The 22,755-nt window shown below is 42.0% G+C and overlaps 1 protein-coding gene across 2 annotated transcripts in view; it reads right to left on the reverse strand.

Annotated features, from left to right (window-relative positions):
* Positions 1 to 22,755, reverse strand: part of sv2a (synaptic vesicle glycoprotein 2A) — a 44,945-nt gene that overhangs the window by 4,200 nt on the left and 17,990 nt on the right. The window contains exons 1-12 of one of the 2 annotated variants that reach the window (XM_027287323.1): positions 21,225 to 21,244; positions 20,076 to 20,867; positions 10,717 to 10,897; positions 8,947 to 9,098; positions 7,439 to 7,572; positions 6,454 to 6,543; positions 5,655 to 5,762; positions 4,680 to 4,768; positions 4,176 to 4,340; positions 3,535 to 3,668; positions 597 to 803; positions 37 to 196 (exon numbers count right to left, since the gene is read on the reverse strand). In XM_027287323.1, the coding sequence (XP_027143124.1) occupies positions 37 to 196; positions 597 to 803; positions 3,535 to 3,668; positions 4,176 to 4,340; positions 4,680 to 4,768; positions 5,655 to 5,762; positions 6,454 to 6,543; positions 7,439 to 7,572; positions 8,947 to 9,098; positions 10,717 to 10,897; positions 20,076 to 20,685 (2,030 nt within the window). In that variant the 5' untranslated portion in view covers positions 20,686 to 20,867; positions 21,225 to 21,244. Of the gene's footprint in view, positions 1 to 36; positions 197 to 596; positions 804 to 3,534; positions 3,669 to 4,175; positions 4,341 to 4,679; positions 4,769 to 5,654; positions 5,763 to 6,453; positions 6,544 to 7,438; positions 7,573 to 8,946; positions 9,099 to 10,716; positions 10,898 to 20,075; positions 20,868 to 21,224; positions 21,245 to 22,755 lie in introns of those variants that run through there. The other variant, XM_010749595.3, reaches the window with a different exon arrangement.

Raw genomic sequence — 22,755 nt, forward strand, 5'->3', positions numbered from 1 at the left:
GTCAAGGAGATTTCAGGGCATGCCTAAATTGCCTACCTCTTGTCAGAGGGGTAGAGCTCGACCGTCAGCACGTCCAGGGCATTCCAGGAAGCGATGCTGATACCTCCGAACAGGCAGAGCAGAGCGATCATGGCTGACTCGCTGTTGCCAAAGGACAGGAAGAAACAGCTGATGCAAGAGATCACGCTGGAGCCCGCTGGAGATTGACAAAGGGAAGGAAAAAGGCGAGGTTGAGGAAAAGAGTGATGTATGAAGAAAGGAATGAAATCCTGCACATGCCGACAGAAAATTAACATAAGCCTTTCCTTTTTTTGAACTGTAATGTAATTAGACCAGACAGTGCATGCCAGGAAAGTGAATTAAACATGTTCCTGAACTATCTTACACTTTTAAACCTTCATCAGGATCAACGGTAACTTAGCCTGCCTGCTCTTTTTTTAAACAACTTCTTATCTGTGCAATTTAAAGTTCTGTCTTCTGCCAGCAGCAAATGAGAAAAGTGCTTTGAACTTAAAGCCCACCCAGTTTTCCGATTATGTACAAGCTTAACTCCAATTGTACACGGTGCTGAGCAATGTGTCTTTGTGTTCGTATACCTAGCATCCTCAGCCGTCCGATCTTGTCCATGAGCAGCGCGGACACGATGTTGCCTGGCAACACAGCCAAGGTGCCCAGGAAACTGACAAAGTAGACCATGTAGGCATTATTCTCATCACTGACGTCACTGAGCAGGCAACCCTCTTTGTTGTGCAGGAAGGTGCTGTTGATGAGCTTGCAGTTGACCAGCCGATACTTGAAGAGATCTGGGATGGGCAAGAAAAAAAAGGGAGACAGAAAAAGGGAGCAGTTGATTAGTACAGTCAGCTTCTTGACAGGATGGGAGTGATTCATCTGCTAGTAATGTTGCACACTTTTCTATAATATAATCCCTTCCAGTGAAGGCTTGCAAAGTACAAATCAGCAAAAAATATTAGAAACACATTTCAATAACATCCAGTCCAGTAAAACATCATCACAAAGTACATCTTCAACATGTTTGAACGCAGAAAAAAATACGCTCAGGAGGATAAATATTTCAATATATTTACATTTTTGCCTGAAGCTATGTTCTACTAACGCCACTCTGTGTATACACTGAACATATGGTAGCTATTGTATCCCTCCTCTGTTGTTCTTCCTGAAGTCCTCTCCTATTTGTTTCCTGTAAAAAGGTTTGTGTGTGTGTGTGTGGGTTGTTTTTTTATCTGAATCAAGTATCTAAGGACAGAAGGTGTAATATTATAGGAGCCAAATGTGTATATAGCTTGAGTTGTTTGTTGGTTTAGATCGCACATGTTCTATGGATCGCTAGAATTTCCACAGGGCATGTGGTTGTGTGGTTTCACCTTATTTTACCCCTTCACTAGGCGGCGGGATAGGATTTAGTTTTGTTAAATTATGCTAAGTTAAGCTGTTGCTGTTATTCTTTTAATAAACACAAACAAATCCATCCGCTCAGCCTGCTTGGCGTGGCCGTTACACGTATATTGTTCAGGTTGTGAAGCCCTCTTCGACAACGACTTTGTGCTGCTGTACTCGATTCAAAAGTCTCGACACAAATTGTTCCTTTCGGTTTGCAGAGAAGTGGCCAAGTGATCAGTGAATGTCTCAACCAATTAAAGGCATTTTACTCTATAAAGATCTCAATACTTTATTGCAGCGGAGATTAATAAGTGTGCCATTTTCCCAGTGACTGACATCCTGCAGCAATAACACTACGGGTGGGTAAATGATGACGAATAGCTCTTTAAGTGTCTGGCTCAGTACATACAGAACAACATGATGTCACACCTGTACAGCCCGACTATATTCATCATGCGGTTTGTTCCCATCATGCCGCATTGTGGATAATAAGGTCCACTATAGCAACTATCAGACAGCCTTACTCCGAACAGCATTAATAAACACGCGACTTTCATAATCCCATCCTAATGAGCGACTCCTGGCTGTCACTGATAGCAGCTTTGAGTGACGTGTGTGAAGACTGCAAAGCAAAGCAAGCAGCAGGTCTGGCTGATATATCTATTGTGTTGAAGTGTTTGTATGTGTGGACTCAGCTGCTGAATCTATAGCAGACAGGGTCCTTTTAAAAAAAAGATACAGCTCTCATTGGTTTTCTACAACGTGTCATTTCGCAGAAGAAAAATCAATCGTGTGCTTTGAGGTGAGAGACGGCTCCGCAATTTTAAAGCAGAAATAATGGAGGATTCAGCCTGGGTTGCTAGGAGACGTTGCAGTTCTTTTGCTATGCTGCATTTGGTTTGGTGCCAGTCAGTCAGCGGAGTCAGCCGAGCGGGGAAAAGAAAGTAATTGAGCCAATTTTCGCCAACAGTTTGAGCTGGCACTGCTGCTCTTTTATACAGCAGAAGAAAGAACGCTCCACTTGTCCACCTGTCCACTTAACATGAATATTATAACATACAAAAAAAGATGATAGACTGTAACTATGTATAATAGAACCGATGACACCATCGTCTGTCCGTCATGATGCTAGATGACAATACCGAACTCACACAATGCCTCGATGAGATTGCATTAGATTGCCAACACTCTACCTAAAAGAAAGGAGCTCCTTTAAAGCACTATAAATAGCATAGTGAGAGAATAAGGGCACAGAGGGGGGAGGAGGGGGGGTAAGATTACATTTATTGTGGATGCTTGTTTGTTACTGGAAGGTTCAACGTGCAGCACAGCACCACAGTTTGATTCACTTCTTGAGGTATGACTTAAATAAATAAACAGCACTGAGTTGCAGAAAAATTTAAAAATGTGTCAGTTCACATAAGCTCTTCTGAAAAATATCGGGATGATTCTCTGTGGACTGGATTCCCCAACTTCATGAGCTCTCCCTGCAGCAGAGCTTTCTGTTTTTCGTCTGTGTGTGTGTTTGCATACACACTCGGTTTCTTTATCTGCACCACACCACACCACATCCCTGTAGCACATCTTCCACTTATTCATGCACCACAGACACTCATACTGATGTAGAGGTTGAAAGTTGATGTTGTACATTTGTGTCTCTATAGTGCATTATGGGGGGCGATTTATAGTGAATTATAATGCATTCATAATGCTTTATGCCATATTAACAGTCACGGAGCATTACAGATGTGACTTATAATGAATTATAACGTGTATAACCTTTACACACAACTCAAAGTTTCTTGAGTTAAGTGCTAAGTAAAATTAATATAATAATTATCTATAATAATGTTATAATTCATTACAAGTCACATCTATAATGTTTCATGACTGCTGATATAGTGCATAAAAAAGTAGTATGTGTGTTTATGAGTGTAGTCATAAAGCATTATGAATGCATTATATTATAATGTATTATAATTTACTATGAATGACCACATAATGCACTACAGATGTAGTCATGTTTGAGCTCTTCCCCGACCTAATGATGTTCACTGATGTAAAGCCATAGTTCTGTGTCTGTATACAGTATCAGTGTGTGTGTGTGTGTGTGTGTGTGTGTGTGTGTCCTACCTGTATTGTAGAAGAGGGTGGCGATAAAGGTGCAGTTCTTGAAGAAGGTGTTGCTGGAGGTGATGTCCTCGAAGTAACACTCCTCAAAGAGCGAATCCTCAAACACCATAGACCTCATTCTCAGGTTCATAAACCTGCGAGTAATTACAGACGCGGATGATGATGGTGGCAAGAAATGAAGGCGCGCAGCAGAGGTAGACAAGAGGAAGATGCAAAAAGAGAGAGAGAGAGAGAGAGAGAGTCTTTTATCACAGGGGTTTGAAACCATAAGGCTATTGGATTACCATACTGCCGTATGAATTTTAACAACTCAAATCACATGCAGGGTTCAGGTTGAAAAGGCAAGGTCAAAGGAAACATCAAAGACAGGCTTGTTAAACATGAACAAGTCTGCAGGGCTTTTATCCAATCAAAGCAATGCTCAGACTAAAACATTATTCATATTTTCATCTGTTTTGTTGTCATCCACCACAAAGGATTTATACTTTGTGAATAACTAAGCATTGGAGATATGTAAAAATACGAAAAGTATCAGATATACTTGGAATAAAAAGATACCTGACGATCATGTAACCTAACCCAAAATGAGTCATGCCCTCATTTGACAGGCCGACACTAACAAGAGGATGTAGCTGACTCACTTGTCGTTGAAGTACTCTCCTTGGCGGTGGACCTGGTTTTCCAGGGTAAAGTTAAAGGTGACATGTTCTACTTTCTCCTTGACGAACACCTTGGTGCGCGAGGAGTACTCCTGCTTCTGCAGGTACTTGATCATGTCGGGGAACCACACTGTCAGACCGTAGTAGCTGGACGAAGAGGGGGAGGCGGAAAAGGAGGAGGAGGAGAGAAAGAGAGAGTGCTGCTGTCACAGGAAAGACAAATATACTGTACAGTAACTAGCCTACAGGGGAAATATGATACCTCTATCGAAGGCAGCAGGAATATTCCAGGAGACAGATATACTGTATTTGTCTTACTTCTAGTCTTATATATGTTGGCACAGTAGGAATTAGCTCATTAGATCATATGAATGTAAGATAAATCAAAATGCAGCTGCGATTATTGGCCAGATATTTTTGGTTGCAGCAAAGTAACTGGTGGTATTTACTAAACGCCTGCAGTAGTGCACTCTCCTTTAATCTTACCTGAAGGACATAGAGAACCACACAGCCATCATCATGTACGTGGTGCGACGGTATTCAGGGGAGAAAACAGTCAGAAAATTACTCCACACCTGAAGGAACACGGACACAGACACAGACAGACAGAGAGACACGGAGAGAAAATATTAAATATACAGTACAGCCAGATACAAAGTGAAAACATGTTTCTGTCTATCAGCCGCAAGAAACAAACACCATGTCCCAGAATCCCTTTAAAGGCATAAAGTAAACCAACTGAGACGTCCAGAGAAACACAAGCAGAGAAACAAACATAACCTGTCCATGAAAACACACAATCGACAAAGACAGAGAGAACCGTCAGATAAATAAAGCCGGAGCTGGAATTTGTTACATTTTATGTATTATCTGACAGCGTTTCAGAAGAAATACATATTTGTGAAATGTGTTTATAAATGACTAATTCCCTTTATTAATAATTAATTTGTGACGTTCAGATGGTTTAAATTTTCTCCACAACATTTAGTAATAATGGTGACACACCTTGTTTTAAAGCAAAGCGAGAGTTAGATGAGCCAAAGCTAAACCACAACCTATTAAATATTAAACATGATATGTGTTAATAAGTGAGATTTAAACGTGTTGGTAGGGATGTTTTTGGACAGAGCCAGACTAAGTGTTTACCTATGCTTCCAGTGTTAAGCTGCAGCTTTACCTAACAGATAAGAGAATGCTATAAATCTTCTGAGAATCCTGGTTATTTCTCATGTGAGAAAAGTTTCTTGAGACAGATTGCAGCGTCTGTAACCATGTTTTGAATTTAAACTACTTTTATGCTATGGCACTTACGTATCTACTGTATTTGACCTGTCACTTGTTTCCCCTTTTATTCTGCAGTATGTGTGTTCAGGTTTAAACCGGAAAAACTGACATATTTAATACAAGCATGCAACTTTGCTTTATACAAGAAATATGCAAAAATAACAAAAAAACAAACACCTGATGGAAAAGTGTAGTGAGCTTTATCCTCCATTTCTCATGCCAGGCGGCACCGTCGCCCAGGTCCACCAGTTCATCCATCTGCTTCACGGTTTTGATGGTGGTCACCTGGAAACAACAGCACAATTATTCAATATTTACATTTAATTGCTGCTTTTAATGATTGCAAATTGCATTTTTCTTCACTGTGCACTTCGTAAATATTTATTGATCTCAAATTATGCGCAAAGGGTTTGAAAAAAACGAAACGTGGCTTTGTACTTGTGAGAGACTAACACACTCATGACACCCTTTTTCATTAGTGCTCGTTTTGCAGACATTTGCTTTGAAATAAATATTACAGTAGTAGTAGAATAATGTTCGAAAATGTTCTTAATGCATAAATCTCTGTGCATCAGATTTACAGCAATGAGCAAACAAGCTCTCTAATAAAGACAAACAACCCCTGAGACATTAAAAAAAGGCTCCATCGCACCAAGAAATTATGTGATGAAAAGGACCTGAACTGGATAATGTCTCAACATTAACATGATATATCAAACAAGGCCAGTTATGATAATTAATTTCTCATTAATGCAGAAAGAAGAGGTCATAAAGTAATTTAGTCATCATATTTGAACTGTGTGGCTCGAAGCTTTGAGAGATTACAGTAGTTTAAAGAAAATCTGTTTTTAAATCATTAATATGCAGATTTATGCAGCACAGAGCTTAAAACCTGCTGTACTGCATTAGCCTGCAGACAGACACACAGGCGCTGTGTGAAGATGAAGTAACAGTAAGATTCCTGAGCCTGACTTACAGAGAAGACCCTCTCTGGGTAGCCCTTGGCCCTCATGTTGGTGTCGTGAACCTGCTTTAGGATCATCCATGCCTCGTCGTGTTTCCCATTCTGGAGAAGAGAAACAAAAAGACACATTTACTTATTTTTTAAATCAACACCTGTGTTGTGTCGTACCTGGAAATTAAAAACACAGCTGGGAGGGTGAAAGGGTACCAGCAGGTGGTCACACTCAATATTTCAACAATTTTTGGTAGTTTGGTAAGTGATTTGGCTTCTCATTTCTCAGATTGTACATCCTAAATTTTCCCTGAGATACAGGTGGAGGAGGCAAGGACACAAGGAGAGAGGAGTCGAGGCAACAGGCATTTAACAAATTGAGACATCCTTGATGTGTGGCTGTCATTTCAAAGTGATGTTGATTAAATATGACGTGTGGCAGCTGCATCATCGTCTGCCTGTGACCTGCTGAAAAGACTTCCACAAAGGATACACCTGTGCATCCTCACTCAAACCTCCTACAGCAAGCCTCCTCTCTCCGTGTGATGCATTTCAGGAATTGAAACATCCTTCAGGATGGCACAAGAGATTGTTTTTCCGGGTCATAGAGGGCGGAGGAGAGGAGGCACAAAATAGAGAAATGGAAAGAGCCACCTTGATGTCAGTGCCAAACAGATGTGACACAAAATGTTGACAAACATTTGAAGAAATACATTTTTTAAATGTTACATCTGCTGAAAATCAACATTCAACAGCCGGTAAGGGAAACTTGAAGCCTGGAGCAGGCTAAACAGTACGTCGCTGTTTAGCCTGCTCCAGGATCTATATGTGCATATTTATTTATCTATTCAAAATACTTTGGAAAAGTATGCGAGCAGTACTTCGTCTGCTGCTCAGTGTTTACCGCTTTGCAAAGCGCATGGATGCGTTCTGTTTTCAGAGGTGTTTATGCATTCAAATAATATTTCTGCAAGCCCTAAAGTGGGGCAAGAGCTGACAGGCTGACCTCCAGGTAGAAGCGTGGGCTCTCAGGCATGGTGGTGAGGGCACATATGGCCGCCACAGAGGGGAAGGCACACACCAACACAAAGACACGCCAGCTGTGGAACTGATAGGCCGAGCCCATCTGGAAACTCCAGCCTAAATTAGAAGAGAAAGAGAGAGAGAGAGAGAGAGAGAGGGAGGGGTCAGAGAAAATACGAGCCAAGAGGCAGCTGCAAGACTTGTGTCTGCACAAGAAGCTTCCAATAATGCTCTGGTTGCATGTATTTCTTGCAGTGCTGCAAGTGATTCAAACCGGTGTTGCTGTTTGTGCTCCATTTTGGTTGAATAGATAATTGTCTTTTCACTCAGCGTTCATGTAAAGAGCAGTGTCAGTGAGGATGAGATGAACTGTACGATATACCTGTCAAAACTATGACACATTACATCAGAAAGAACATAAATGCTAAATTGGGGATTAAAGTTAGATGGTACCTGGTCTAAAATAAAACTAAGGTGTCCTTGACAAGAAGGCTACAATGAAAATAGCTCCTAACCTTGAACATATAAACACTTCAGACCACATGAAGGTTGTGTAGCAGGATCACGTATGTAGAGAAAACTCATTGCAAATCTGTAATGTAATGTAATCTGAAGACTCCTCAAACTATGCTCTTGTGCAGTGACTGAAAATACTCAGAGATTCTTCATAATAAAGTAGAAGCTGCAGTTTACTTGCAATCTTACGGTATATGACACATCACATCTGAGAGAATTTGGCAGAGAGGCTGAGACCACTGATCAGACCTCTTCTGATTAGACCTAACCTTGTTAGGGTGAGACAGGCACATAAGATGAAAATTCCTGAAGCCACTAATGTGGTGGAAGAGAGTCCTACATCCAGAATCATACTTAAATAAAAGTACTTAAGTATTAGCACCAACATGTACTTAAAGGATCACTGAGTAGAATTTAGTGGCGTCTTGTGTTGCTGATTGCAACCTCCTCTACTCGACCTCCTGTTCCAAGTGTGAAGCAGAAACTATGGTGGCCGCGAAACAGGCAAAAAACATGAAACACGCAACGTAGAGTCAGTGTTTGGTTTGTCCAGTGGCTGCTGTGTCAATAGATATAATTATATAAGTCTCATTTTAAAGGGAAACGCATAATGATTCTTATTTTGAGGTGATTGTACATTAATTAAAACATAGTTATGGACATTATATTCCATTTCTGAGCCTGCTAAATCTGACACACTCTAACTATAAAGTGCTAACAATAACAGTATACATTACACACACACTGTAAAGTGATAATATTTATTAAATAAATATGGTAGAAATATATATTGTCTGAATCATTTTCAAACGTAGTGGAGTGGAAGTATTAAGTAGCATAAAAATAAGTGTGATTAAAGATGTAAATACTAATTTATTAGTTATTTTACATGACTTAACACGATGATGGCTGTTTACCTAACTGGCTGCTTCAGACAATGATTTTCTGACTGAGTGATCCGTTTGTTTTTCTCACCATAGTGTGGGATGATGGCCCAGGCCATGGCAGAGGCGTAGATACCACCGATCATCCAGAACATGCAGAGCCAGCTCAGGTGCTCACCTCGCTTCTCCTGAGCCAGGAACTCAGAGTAATAGGAAAACACGATGGGGATGGAGCCGCCGATGCTGTGTGGAGTAAAGACGGAGACAGGAATTAAAAGAGAAAGACAATTAACAGATGAGAAAGAGAATGGAGAAACAAATGGTGGGTGAGATAAGAGGGATGAAACAGAGAAAGCAAGAAACATGAGGAGGCAAAAAGAAAATAAAGAAAGAAAAGATTGGAAAACAATTAAACCAAGGGAGGGAGATGGAAAGGCAGGAAGTCAAACACAATAAATTAAAAGAAAGTGTTTTAAGAAACATAAGCAGGAGACCGTGTAAGCTATGAGAGACAATTTAGCAGCCGTGTAGCTGATTAAGACTGAAGATTAAAGTCTTAAAAGCCACCATTAACCTGCCGACTGCAATCAATAGCTCCGTCTTTATGGCCTCTGTTCCATCACGACAGTTTACAATCAGACCGGAGCTGACGCCGGGAACACATTCAGGTCAGAGCTCTGCAGTCAAACAGGGGCAGTGTTGTTAATACAATCAATTTCTCAGTTTGGAAAAGTGAAAAGTTCACCACACTGCAAATGGCAGCGATATCCATAATGAATAGGCCACTATGCACATTTCACCCAGATAGCAAAGACTTAACAGCTTCACCGTCTGCTGATTCTTTGTAATTGTGTAAGGTTGGAAAAAAATATGTTTTTATTGTCTCATCACTGAGCTGGGCTCAAATCTGAGCTGCAATATTTGTCTTGCATGTTGCTAAAGAGAAACTCTGATAAAGTAATCAACTGCATGTCAGACTTTGTCAGACTATTGATAGAACGCCAACATGCAGATATTGGTGATGTTTAGCCTGTTCTATATTGTAACTTTGCATGTCAGGATTACTGTGTATTTGCTATTTAGCCTTAAATACAAAGTAAAGAAGGAAGGAATTTATTCGTTTTGGAGGAATCTGGTCATAAACCGGCTGGTGGCAACAGAGGAAGTCATGAGAATATATAATCTAGGAAGATGTGTTAGATGTAAGATGAAAGAAATTCCACTGGAGAGTAGAAATGTTACCCTGCTGGTGACGGTAAATGGTAATCCATCTAATATTTGTTGAAATATTTCAGTCTGAAGTCAGGAGCCATGCCACACACTAAAATTAAACTTCATAGAAAAATCGGCTGTATTCTGGACCTGCTTTGGTTTTTGTTCATTCATTTGCACAACTTGACAAAACCTTGACGACATGACGACGTATAGAAATAGATAAGGTGACCTACTATGTCTAAAAACCTGGTGAAGGTCATGTTTTGAAGTCAGACTGTGATCAGAGCAAGGGGCCGCCATTTTGCTGACATTTTGCCGTCGCCGCCAGCATTCAACAACACAGGCAGAAATAAGTAAGTGTGACAATAGCTACCAACTTTAATCAAAAACAGTTAGTTCAGGTTGATTTTGTGCAGGGTGTTGAGTGAAGGAAGTGAAATTGAAGCAAATACAAACATGCCAAAGCATATTCTAACGTGCCGGTGCAAAATATCTCCTGAAATTCAAGGCTGGACTTTTTATCTGGCCTCTGAAATGTGGCACTGCTCTGCCTGTCAAGTGAACTGATTACACCACAGTGGTCGTGACTGTCTCATTTCCAGCCCCGGCTGCTGTGCCTGGATGTGTGACTCATCCGTCTCCTTACCCCACACCGGAGGCCAAGCGGCAGAAGAGGAAGGAGACGTAGCCCTGGACGAAGGACGAGAAAAAGGCAAACACGCTGTTGATGGAGAGGGAGATGAGGAGGGTCTGCCGTCGTCCGATCCGATCAGCCAGCCCGCCCCACACGAAGGCCCCGACCATCATCCCGAGGTACACGATCAAACCTGAGGGAGGGAGAAAGAGGGGAAACAAAGCGGTGGAAGAAAGAGGGAAGATAGTTTAAGAAGGAGGAGAGAGGAAGAGGATAATGGCAGGGGGATGTGATGGGAAGAGATAATGAGGGTGGGAAGGGAGACAGAGGACATGATAATGAGGTATTATTCATCAGTAAACTCATTGATATTACTTAGAGCCCTCGCTTCCACTCTCATTAAATTTCCAATGGCCAGTAAATTAGCTCATTTGGCAGCTTTATTGGACAACTGAAGTATTTTCAGAGAGAGAGAGACGTTCAGAATAATCATTTTAAACTGCATACTACCACAGCAGAGGGGTGGTCGGGTCAAGATTATTATAATTATAACCAGCTTTATGAAGTGAGACACTTTAGTAAAAACACAATAACAGAAATAATTTGGACTGTAGGAGGAAAGTTGGTCCACAAAGAATTAATTAAAAACACAAACAAGAAACAAAAAGACAGCTTACTGGAAAATACTGGAAAATAAAGGAGGATTTAAATACGGAGGTGGTTTCATAATTTGCGGGTCCTGATAGCAAATACATAATCTTAGTTTTAAGTCGAGACCGGAGGAACGTTAATGTAATTTTGATGGAGGTTTTGAGGTTAAGCGAGAGATACATCCCAGATGTATGCTGGAGTCAGGCCAGGGAGAGTTTTAAAAGTAGTAATAATTAATAAATAATATCTGTTTTAAAATGAACTGACAGTCAAAGCAATGTTGAGGTATGTATGATTTTAATGAGGTTACTCAGGCAGTTAAACAGAGTTATATAGCACTGAAAGCATGAATAACTTTCTCCAGCTCAATGATCTAATTCTGTTAAAAATAATAAAATAAAATAAATAATAATAATAATAATAAAAATAAATACAGCTGGCAGTAAAAAACTAAACTAAACTTAACTTCTCGATAAATATGATCATCAAAACTGGGACTGAAATCAAATATAACTTCTAATATCGTGTGTTTTAATGCAACAGTTCAACATTTCACTTATTCAGACTGAGATTAGATGGTTGACGGAGAATCAGGAGCTGTGTTGTACAGGATAATGAGCGAGCTTTAGAGATGTTTGTAAGTCGAGTTTTGGGATTTGGACAGAGCCAGACTAGCTGCTAGAGATCTGTCTGTGTGCGAACCTAAACTAATCAACTGTTGGCTGCAGCTTTATGATTAGTACATCAAGACGAGAGTGGTGTCAATCCTCACATCTAACACTGAAGCTTATTTTCCAACATGTCAGACTCTTCCATTAAAAATCAAAAGTAAGATGATTTTGTTCCCGAAGCAACTTTCTCCCTGCATCATCTCAGCTGACACATCATGGGAAAAGCTTCCCGCATGAGGAAGTCACTGCCACAGAGCAGACAGTTTGAAAACAGACACAAACATCAGCGTCGTCAACCTTGTCTTGTGATCCGAGGTGCTAACGTGACTCACATCTCACGCCAGCCTCTCTCACTCGCTGTCAGTCTCTATAGCTCTCTCTCCCTCTGAGGCAATGAGGATGATACCACACACACACACACACACACACACACACACAGACCAGTTGGTCGCCTCTTGTAATCGTTGCCTTATTGACATCCTGTCAACAGTCTTCGCGCTGCCTGCGCCTGCGGTGACACGAGATATTGGTGAGACCACACTGAATGAATAAGGAGGAAAAGGCCGGTGTGCCGTGCCCGGTCTTGACATCTGCGTTTAAAAGTCATCTGTCGTCATCTATGCTATATTCAAATTAAACCCAGTGTGCAGCATGAAGACTCGCAGCTAAATCATACCGTATCGGAGTCAAGACAAGTCAAGGTGATGTTGTTGATTTTAGATCAATTTATCTGACAACGTCTCGTGTCAATAAGACGATTCACCTCATTACTGCAGGGACACAAATGGCCGGTCAATTAACAGAAACAATCTCAACTCAAGGTCCACTTGTTCCTGAGATTTCAACCATATTTCAGTTGAGACTGTTTTGTTAACTGCTGTTCACGGTCGATAGATAGACAGATATTTATGATGGGAGCAAAAGAGGAAGTCAGGTGATGTTATTATTGAGTGACAAGATCCACGTATGGATGAGGTCATTCGCAAACTGTTTGACACTGACTTAACCGTAACCACGATGAAAACGATCCCCTGATCTTAATGGCGTGCCTGAACCTCAGATCAGAAAGCACTCGCTGATATCTGCACAGTATGTACGGCTGAGGGAAAGATCAACGTCACAGCAAATAAACTACAATTAAGATATAGTTTGGGTTAGGCAACTAAAACGCTTGCTTAAGTTTAGCAGAGACTGTCGGTGTTAGGATTAAGTTTAGGGATCAGTAGGGTTAATAAAACAGGTAAACATCATATTACACCACCCTACTTCCTGCATTGCCACCCTTGCAAGGCACAAAATTAAGTAAAATCCTGCTAGGATACAACCCAAAGCTCCTGAATGAGTCAGTAAGTGGAATTAGAGTTCGAATTATTTTGTTTCAGCTGCTGTCGACTCAACAAAGAACTTTCAGTTTAATCAGTAAGTGTTTGTGCAGTGGCTAAAAGCCGATTGTCAATTGATTTTATGGTACATTAACCATTAAGAAGCAGATAATTGCACTTAACTATATTCACTTTCATCCTTAATAGCCACTCAGGTTCAGTTGGCAACCGTCGGGACACTGCTGACAAGTTGTTGTTGTTGTTGTCGTGTGATGTGAATCAAAGAAGAGAACAGCAAATACTGTTTTCCACACAATCAGCCCTTGCTCTATATTGCTTAATGTTGTGAATGAGCCAGACATGATGGGATCAGTTCCCTCACCTCGTGGTTTACATCCACGATTTATGTTTACAAAGGCTTTAAACTGATCTTCTGGATCAGCAAAGATAATCCGTCATATAGTCTTAATGAGCTAACTGCTTAGACGATAATGTTGGACACACTTTCACTAGAATTACCTGAAACACTGAGAGAGAAGAAGCCATGCTACGCACTGAGGATGGATGTTCATGACTTGGAATAATATAGGGAGGGTTGTCCCTTTCTTTTAGAAGAAAAGACAGTGATAAAAGTGTCTGTCTGTGTATTTCTGTGTAAACACTGCAGTGTCAAACTGGGGAAGAAGGTGACTTTCACTCTGTTGTACGATCGACTGCAGGAGATTCTTTGTTTCCACAGTTCCCATTTTGTCACATTATTGTGTACTCTGACTTTGTGTGTGTGCTTATCTATCTGCATGTGTTTCTCCCTCAGCAGGGCAGAGAGACAGCTGTGATCCGCCGCTTCTCCTCCTGACAACACAGCTCACATCGACAACAACGAGCCAGTGTTGATGACTGAGCGCAACAGCCATCGCCGCAATGCAGCAGCGTCAAGGTGGAGAGACAGACAGACAGACAGACAGACAGACAGACAGACAGACAGACACAGTAGCCAGGAAGGGTCAAGCCTCCATATCAGCTGCACTCTGGAGATCTGACTCCTGTGCTAACCTTTTCAGCACTCACTCTGTCTGTGGATCACTATCCCCATCTTCTGTCGTCACGTTCAGCCGGCTCAGGTTTGTCCATCCGTGTGGCCAGCTGCATTTAGCTCGAGGGCTAAATTACATCTTCATTTATCCGAGAGGCAAAATAATTGATCTTACTTGAGTGCAAAGTTCTAAAAGCCGAAAGCCAAATCTTGCTGTCGTCAATATATAAAGGCAAAGCGCTTGGTGACTTTGCAGTTTGGCCACTAAATAACAGCAATTAGGACTATTACAGAGAGATTAAGTAATGAAAGCCTGAGTGAGCCTGAGCCTGAGTTTATCTTTTTCTTTTTTTTTTTTGCGGCAGTTTGACGGAAAATTACAAAGCTTATCTCCAAACGAAAGGGACAAGGAGAGTACAAGTTTCCCCTGCAGTATATACAGTAAGTTTAAGTGAGTACATTTCAGGACAGATCTTACATAATGGGCTCTCTCGAGACCAGATTTGTCCTTCGTGTTCTACTGTGTAGTTTCTGATCTAAGAAACAAATCTGTACAAATTCAGCCAGAACTAAAGAAAATTACATTTCTTCAGATAGTTATGATTAATATTTTTATATGAACGATGAATTATGTGACTTGTTGTATGTGAAACACGTCGTTTTTTGGGGACAAACCCATAAAGAATTATTACCTAACTCTGCAGTTCACCTCAAATTGATTTAACAGTCCACGACTTCACTGTTTTGGTTCACGACGCTCTCATCTGCGTTGTTTATTGGCACAGCAGGCAACTGTAGCGACACTTGCCTTACACCGTCTATCAAACAGAAAAGTTAACAACTAGCTGGTGAACCGTGCAGGTGCCATGCACCTAGAAACAAGACAAACAAGACTACAAATCAATATGTACTTATGTTGTTCTACAAGTGCCTGGATGCATAAATAAATCTGCCATATCAACTGACCAGCGGTGTTGGCAGGTGGAAAGCTGGTGACGGATAATTTTTCTGTTTTTACACATAGTTATTTGTCCATTCGACAAGGTCTGCATTAAAAGATAAACTACAAACTGTAACTTGTGGGATAAAATACCAAAACAAGGGTTCATAGATGATTTTATGGCAATACTTATGATGTTTTAAAAGGTGTTTTTTAATGACTAGCACTTTAGCCTTGTTTCACCATTTTAAAGTTGACTTGCAAGAAAGGTTACCTACACTTGTATTCTGGCCCGGCTACTGTTCTTTTCACTGCAAAATATTACATTGCTATTTTCAGTGTACATTATATCTGGCTTTAGCACCCATCGGTTTTCAGTGACGTAAAAACAGCAACAAGGAGATTCAAAGGTCATTCAAATGTCTGAGGGCAACGCATATTCTGCCAACACTGATTCTCATCTGCTTTTTGCATTTTGAATCATGCAGCAACAGTAAGCCGCCATTTATTCATTCAGATTCGTGTTATATATAATTTCAGACGATAAATTATGCATTTTGTTCGGTTAGATCGTTTTCATGTCGGTAATGTTTGTTTTTATTCCAGAGCTTTTCTGACTTTTGATATGATATATTATATGATGTATTGTTAAGCCTCTGGGGCTTGTTTATCACCACTCTGCATTTACATTTGTTTCATGTTTATTTACGCCTAACAGTGAAGTGTAGAGGAAGTGGAAACAACTACTGCCTCGCCTTCCATTCTTTAATAATACATATGAAATGCAACATTATGAGAAACTGTAAAATCTTCTTTTGTTTTTTCCACATAGAGCTGAAACAGAATGAGTGAAAGGACGAGAGAGAGGAGAGGCAGGAGTCTGGAGAGGAAGTAGGGGGAGGGTAAGGAGGAAGAGAGAGTGGAAAGAGGAGAGGAGGATGGTGGCCTGTCTGCACTGTGACAGAGCTCCCAAGGGCTCCAGGCTAATGTGTGTGTGTGTGTGGATGAACATGGAAAGAAAAGGCGTGTGTGCCACTGCAGGGTTGTGTGTCCGTGTACATGAGAGGGAGGGAGGGCACTATTAATAGCCGGTTTCCCCTTTCTGCCAGAGCGCACAGGGCTTTTTGAATGAGCCGGGGGCCGAGGCTCTTCAGCACCGGAGGAGAATGCAGCAGTCCTTCATCAGTTCACTTGGCCATTCAGCCATCACACTCCTCACTCGCTAACCACTGAAAGCTGAACAACAAAACAAACAAACAAAAAAATGATATAACTGTTTTACAGCAGCGGTCTCACCCTAAACAAACACTGCAGCAGCTGATTAATACACCTAATTCAACCAAAGGGTGGAAGTAATCTGTGAAATAAGCTGCTTGGTTGATTTGTTACCTCCATACTATTTGGCACCAGGACACAAGCATGCATTAATTCACCTTAAGTAGTGGTACAACACTCACTTCACTGTTTGTGCTTATTTTAAAGAAGGTAGCACTCATGTTTAGATGTTTAGATCCTTATTTGCTGCATGCAGTGTGGATGATCAGGCTTTATTATTGTACTCTAGATAAAAGTATGAGCCATTCACCTAAATTAAATGAACAGAAACTTGTTGTTTTTGTCATTTTTCCTCAAATAAATCTAAATTATGGCAGCATCAATTTGAAAATCCTGGTCCAATAATCTCTGGAAATTAAAAAACTAAGAATAATAACAACAACAAAACATTTTAAGCTCTTTCTTTAACAATCCCATCAAACCAACAGGTTTAGACTTTAAACCGAGATGAAGAATTGCCAAGAGAATGAAGAAATGGAGGCATCTGTCGCCCGGTAGCGTGCATATTTATTTTCAGATGTTAGCTGAATACTAATATCCGAGCCTTAATTCCTTTCTGATGCTCGTTTCCATCTACACCGAAAAATTTCATTGCCGAAAAAGCTAATTATAGCTATCAGGCTGCGGCATCAAACAGACACAGGTAGCTCTTCTCTTCATCCCGTCTGCCTCCCTTCGACCTTGATGGAAGTTCTTGATTTAATGTTCATTAAAAAGGCCAAGGAGACATTATGATTCACAAAGGTTCCTTTTAGCCCCCGGAGAAACTGACTGGGCATGTAGCTGCAATGCGCGCAGCACACATTGAGGAATGTCTAACAGAAGTATGGCTCTAAATATTAAAAAAATTCATGCAGTGAGGCTGGATGTATTTATACCAGATATTTTTCCCTTCGTCCTCAAAACTGTCACAGCAGGCAGAGTACACCGAAGGCTCGACAGTGTGAAATCTACTTGACATTAAAAGTATTTGTGCTTATCCAACCCTTTTCTGGAAATATCATCCGCGTGGCAGAGCTGCTGCATCTAACAAACCCCACTTTCTTCTTCACCATTATGGCAAACCAACAACGCTGCAGATGCAACCTCTGCAGCTTCTCGACAAGGACAAATCAATGACAGCCACGTCTCCTCTAGCTCAACGTGCAAATACGCTGCACCACAGGCATCACCGCTGTCATTCTAAAGCCTCACTCTGCTTTTTTATTTTATTTATTTAGTTCTGTTCTGCTTTTTTCTACATTCCTACTTCTTAATTCCTCTCTCTGGGCATATCTGAATGCTTTGTGCTGTAAGGGATTTAATACACTGCAGGCGATTAGCCCCTCACATATGTGCAGACGCTCAGTGGCACACACTGCGCACACAACAATACAAGTCAAAGTGGCCCGGCACAATGACGGCAGAGGGAGCTCCGTTTGGAGCGGTGGAGAAGAAGGCGGTGAGCGCGGGGGTGGGGGTTGGGGTTAGGGGAGAGGACACTAGGAATCATGGGATGCAGGGAAGGCATGAGCAAAAAAGGAGGCTCTCTAGCATGAGTCAGGCGTGTTGTGTAACAGGGAGAAGGGGAGGGAACCAGGGACGGTCGTGTCTCCCTACTGGCTCTCCCCACAAATCCAGCCAGAGAGAGGAGAGGGAGGTGTAATGGACTAGAGATGGAAGTAACTGAGTATATTCATACTCTAAAGTAATGTAGGTTCAACATTAGAATTCATTTCATGTTTCTGTCTCTCCTTTTAGCTCTGTTTTTGGTCTCCACCAGCTCCTGAGGGAAATATCTGGCTCTTTAGCTGCTAAGGACAGGAAAGCAAAGTCGGGGGAGGGATAATTCTCATATGTAAATTGAGCAGACCTATTCCCTCATACACGGGCTGGTAACCGTACATGTCTGCATTGCGATCCATACCTTGTCCTGTGCATGGACCACTGGGAAAATCACACAACCCAGTAACCAATTAAAGGCATGGATGCTTGGCAAATGTAGCTCTGTGTACATACTTCACACATTATCCTGTGACAGTTTATGTCCTATTTTACAACAGAGTTGTAGTGCTCATCTCATTAATACACAATAATAGTATTGCCTTAACGTTAAATAGTTGAAAATAACTTCTTTTGCAGCACTGCAGATAGTTGTACTGGAGCTGAGAAAGAACACACTGTACTTGATCCGTTAACCCTTCTTTAGGGTTAAAGGTTAAAAGAAAATCTAAATTTATTTTACCATGAATACAAACTGTGTCCTCTCTAAAAATCAATCTGAATCAATTTGGCAGAGGGTAACAATAATCAAGGTTGCACAGAGGTCAGTGTCATGTTGAACTCGTGCTGAATCCATGATCCCCATCTGCAGGGAGACAATGCTCATCGACGTGGCAGCAGCAGTGCAGTTGAACAGTTCACTGGAAATGATGTAATTAGATCTCATCTAATTCATCAAAATTAAATAATGCAACTGAACATTTGAGGTCATGAGATATCGTTAAGTTACTTTTGATCGAATCGTTTGGTTTTTTAGTGAATAATGTGGATTCAGCTGCATTTTTACTTCAGCTGAACTAAATCTGAATCATGTGATTTATCAGTATTTTGGATTCGGCTGTTATGCAAGCTCCAACAAAGCTGAATGTGAATATCAAACTGTCTATATTTCATCCACTGGGAAAACAAACCAAAGAAATATCTCTGTTGGCGTCTGAATGTGGAAGTTTTTTCTCGGTGTATCCCCTGACATGTTCAATAAAATACACACTTTATATCTAAGGTTTGAATTTGTTATCCTCAGGGACCTCTGGCCCCCCATTCATGGCGTCCTTGCTGAGCAGCCAATGACAGATGGTGTAGCAGTTTTGGACTCTGATTGGACATTGGCCCTAAGGATAGGAAATGATCACGAGGTCTTTGCCCGCTTCACAGCTTTCAGAAACACATACACAGCAACAGATTAACAGAAAATACTGCAAGGAGGCAAACAAGAGGAAGACGGATACAGCACATGGAGCATTCTGGAGGAAAGAAAATGTGCCCACAAGCACCTTCACACAGTCCAGCTAATAAAAAACAGCTGAACTGAAGCAGAGAACATTGTGTTTGGATTGGATGAGAGTTCGATTTAAAATTCTACTGCTGTTCAGCAGCTGCACGGGCAGTTGAATCTTAAATAGCTGTAGTTCCTCTGCCAACGAGGCTGTAGAAAAGCAATTACTGGGGGATAAGCTGTAAAGGTAACTGCTAAGATGAGACAGAGATAAAATGTGAAGCGGTGGCAAAACTCCCAAAGGAGACGCGGGGACAAAAATAAACAGAGAAAGGGCACGCGAGACAGCAGATGAGTTGAAAGAAAACAGTTGCTCAGAAGCCAGAAAGACTCTGATGTGCGTAATCCTTTTAAAAATGTTTTATAGACAGATATATCTTACCCAGCATGCCCTTGTTTGGCTCCGATAGACACATGTCCTTCTCTGCACTGGGCAGCACGAAGCCGACCACAAAGATCTCCACGCCATCTGCCATCAACGCCAGCCCCAGGACAAAGTAGAGCGTCCACTGGAACTTCCCGTGGCCGCACTCCTGCAGGATGGTCTCATACTGCTGGGCCAACTCCTCCTGGTCTTTCCTCCTCTCGCCCTCGTAGGCTGACAGGTCCCTGAACTGCTGCGCCTGGGCGGCCGTCACCCCGTCCATGCTGCCGGCCTTGCCCGAATCAGCCCTCGGGATGCCCTGGTACTCCCCTTCATAGATCTCGTCATCCTCGTCGTGTCCTTCGGTCGAGTCGCTGTGACCTTCGTCGTCATTGGCCCGGCTGTCATTGCGGTAATATCCGGCGTCATTGCTCGGCACGCCGCCGTAGTCTTCATCATCATCTTCCTCCTCGAAGCGTTTATAGGAGCGCTTGGTGTACTCGTCGGTCATTTTGTCCATGCCGCGTCCTACCTTCTTGCCGACCTGCTTCTTGGCCACTTTGGCGATGTCCTTGGCGCCGCGGATGAAATCTGAGCGGCCGTCTCTGTAACGCCCGTCGTCGTCCATGTCGGAATGTGGAGGTGGTGGTCAGTTGCTTCTAGGAATGGGTAGGAGGTATCAGGAGCGGCCCAAGCACATGAGTGTGCAGTGGGGATTTGTGTTAGTGGATGAATTCAGCACCGCGGACAGCTCCCTGCTCCACTGCACTGCTGTTGGACTTTGGCCAGCGTGCGCTCGGATACCAAATCCTGTGGAAGAGCAAAGAAAGGGGTTTGTTTTAGCACGATTCATCACGCTGGCAGTGTAGTGAATGTGAGGAAACAAAACTAGATCAGAGAAACACAAAGGACCGTAGGCATTCCCCAAAATATCAGCGAGCTTAGCACTAATGGCTGAGAAATAAAACAGGACATGACAGATTTAAGATGTCTCAGCGCTCAATGGCCTATATTGACTGAAGAGAAGTTATCTCATAGCTCTCTGCTTAGCAAGGCACAAATCACTGGGTGGCATTTACAGAGCCAACATATAAGTTTTAAAAGATTCCCTCCACTAATGGCGCCGAAGATCTATTCCTGCTGCTCCAATATTTACAATATCTACACCTTTTAATAGACGCCCCTTCCTTCTACACATCCATCTCGTGTCATACCCTCCCGTCACCACTTATTAGGGGAAGAGGGGAGAAAAATACAGAGAAGAGTCAAACAAAAAAAAGTGGCCATTGTAGATCTGTCAGCAGGCTGTCACGCTCTTTTCCATGACACTTCTGTTAGCGTGATGCCGCCCTTGTTTGTCTCACCAACGAGGACGTGCTGCGCCAAAAGAAAAAAAGAAAAGGCAGCAAGCCCGACAAATGGGCAAAAACAAACTCAGCGGGGAGAGAACATGATTAGCATATGTGTTTGTGTGAGCGGTTGACATGCCAGGTCCAAATTATAGCTTTAAGACTCAGATCAAAATGCTTTCACCTTAAAGTTACCACTCGCTTATCTCTGGTAAATATGTAACTACAGCCAGCAGTCGGGTTAGCTTATCTAGAAACAGGTGGAAACAGCAACCCTGGCTAAAAATATGCCTTTCAAAACCTATAAATCTTTAACATATTATTAACATTTTGCACTGGGATACGCCTCTGAATAATCTATGCAGTTGTGGTCTGAGCAGGGCGACATGTGCCAAACTATTTCTTGCCAAAGATAATCATCTCCTGGCACTTGCTCCAGACAGATATGAGCGTAATCTCGTCATCTTTTGGGAGGCATAATGGCTAATTGGTCATCATAACGGCTGCTGATCTGGGAGCCTGTACCAGGACCTATTTGTATCCCACACACCTGACACACAGCACGTTCTGCATAAAAGATCAGCCACTACTCATTTCTAAGACTGTATGCCTGGTCTAACCCCTACTTGACATGTCCCTCGTCTGCAACAGTGACATATCTCCAGCACGTATGTGCTCATGAGACCGAGCAGGGATGATGCCCCCACAGAGAGCCAGTCTCTGGGGGGATTCGACTGCAGCTGTAGCCAACACTGAAGTCATTCTAGTTGCTTCCAACAGTCTCTTTAAAGAGAGCAGCATCAGCTCGACATGGGAGAGAGAGAAAAATGTTGAGCCTGAGGAAACTGGCAGCACGCAACTACAAATACTGGCTCCATGTACCGCAGAATAGTGTCATGTACAGTCCGTCCCTGTCTGCTTAACTGCTGCATTTATTACAAAAAGGCTTACTAATTTCACGTGTCTTGAATTAATTTCCCTTCCTGTATAAAGACATTAGTTCAAGCACTACAATATCAAACCACGCACCGCACCAAGAGGTGTTCATTTCACAGATTTTAAAGTAAAATGAGCGACAATGTAGAGTTTAAAGTATTTCTACTCTCCCTCGGTCCACTGCCCCGCAGCAATAACAAGGGTGGAGAAGGAAGGTATTGCAGGAGCAGTGCAGGCTTCTTCCGAGTCATCCTCTATGTTTCCTCTGGTCCCACCCTGCAACGGTTAAACATCTACTCCCCCTCTCTCTCTCGTGTTTTTCAGCAGGAAACAATGGAAATTAGACATTTCCTCACTCCCACACTTTAAATATATGGCTCATAGCTATGTATGCCGAAATGTATATATTCATA

Source organism: Larimichthys crocea, chromosome XIII (assembly GCF_000972845.2).
Source record: "Larimichthys crocea isolate SSNF chromosome XIII, L_crocea_2.0, whole genome shotgun sequence".
NCBI classification, from domain to species: domain Eukaryota; kingdom Metazoa; phylum Chordata; class Actinopteri; family Sciaenidae; genus Larimichthys; species Larimichthys crocea.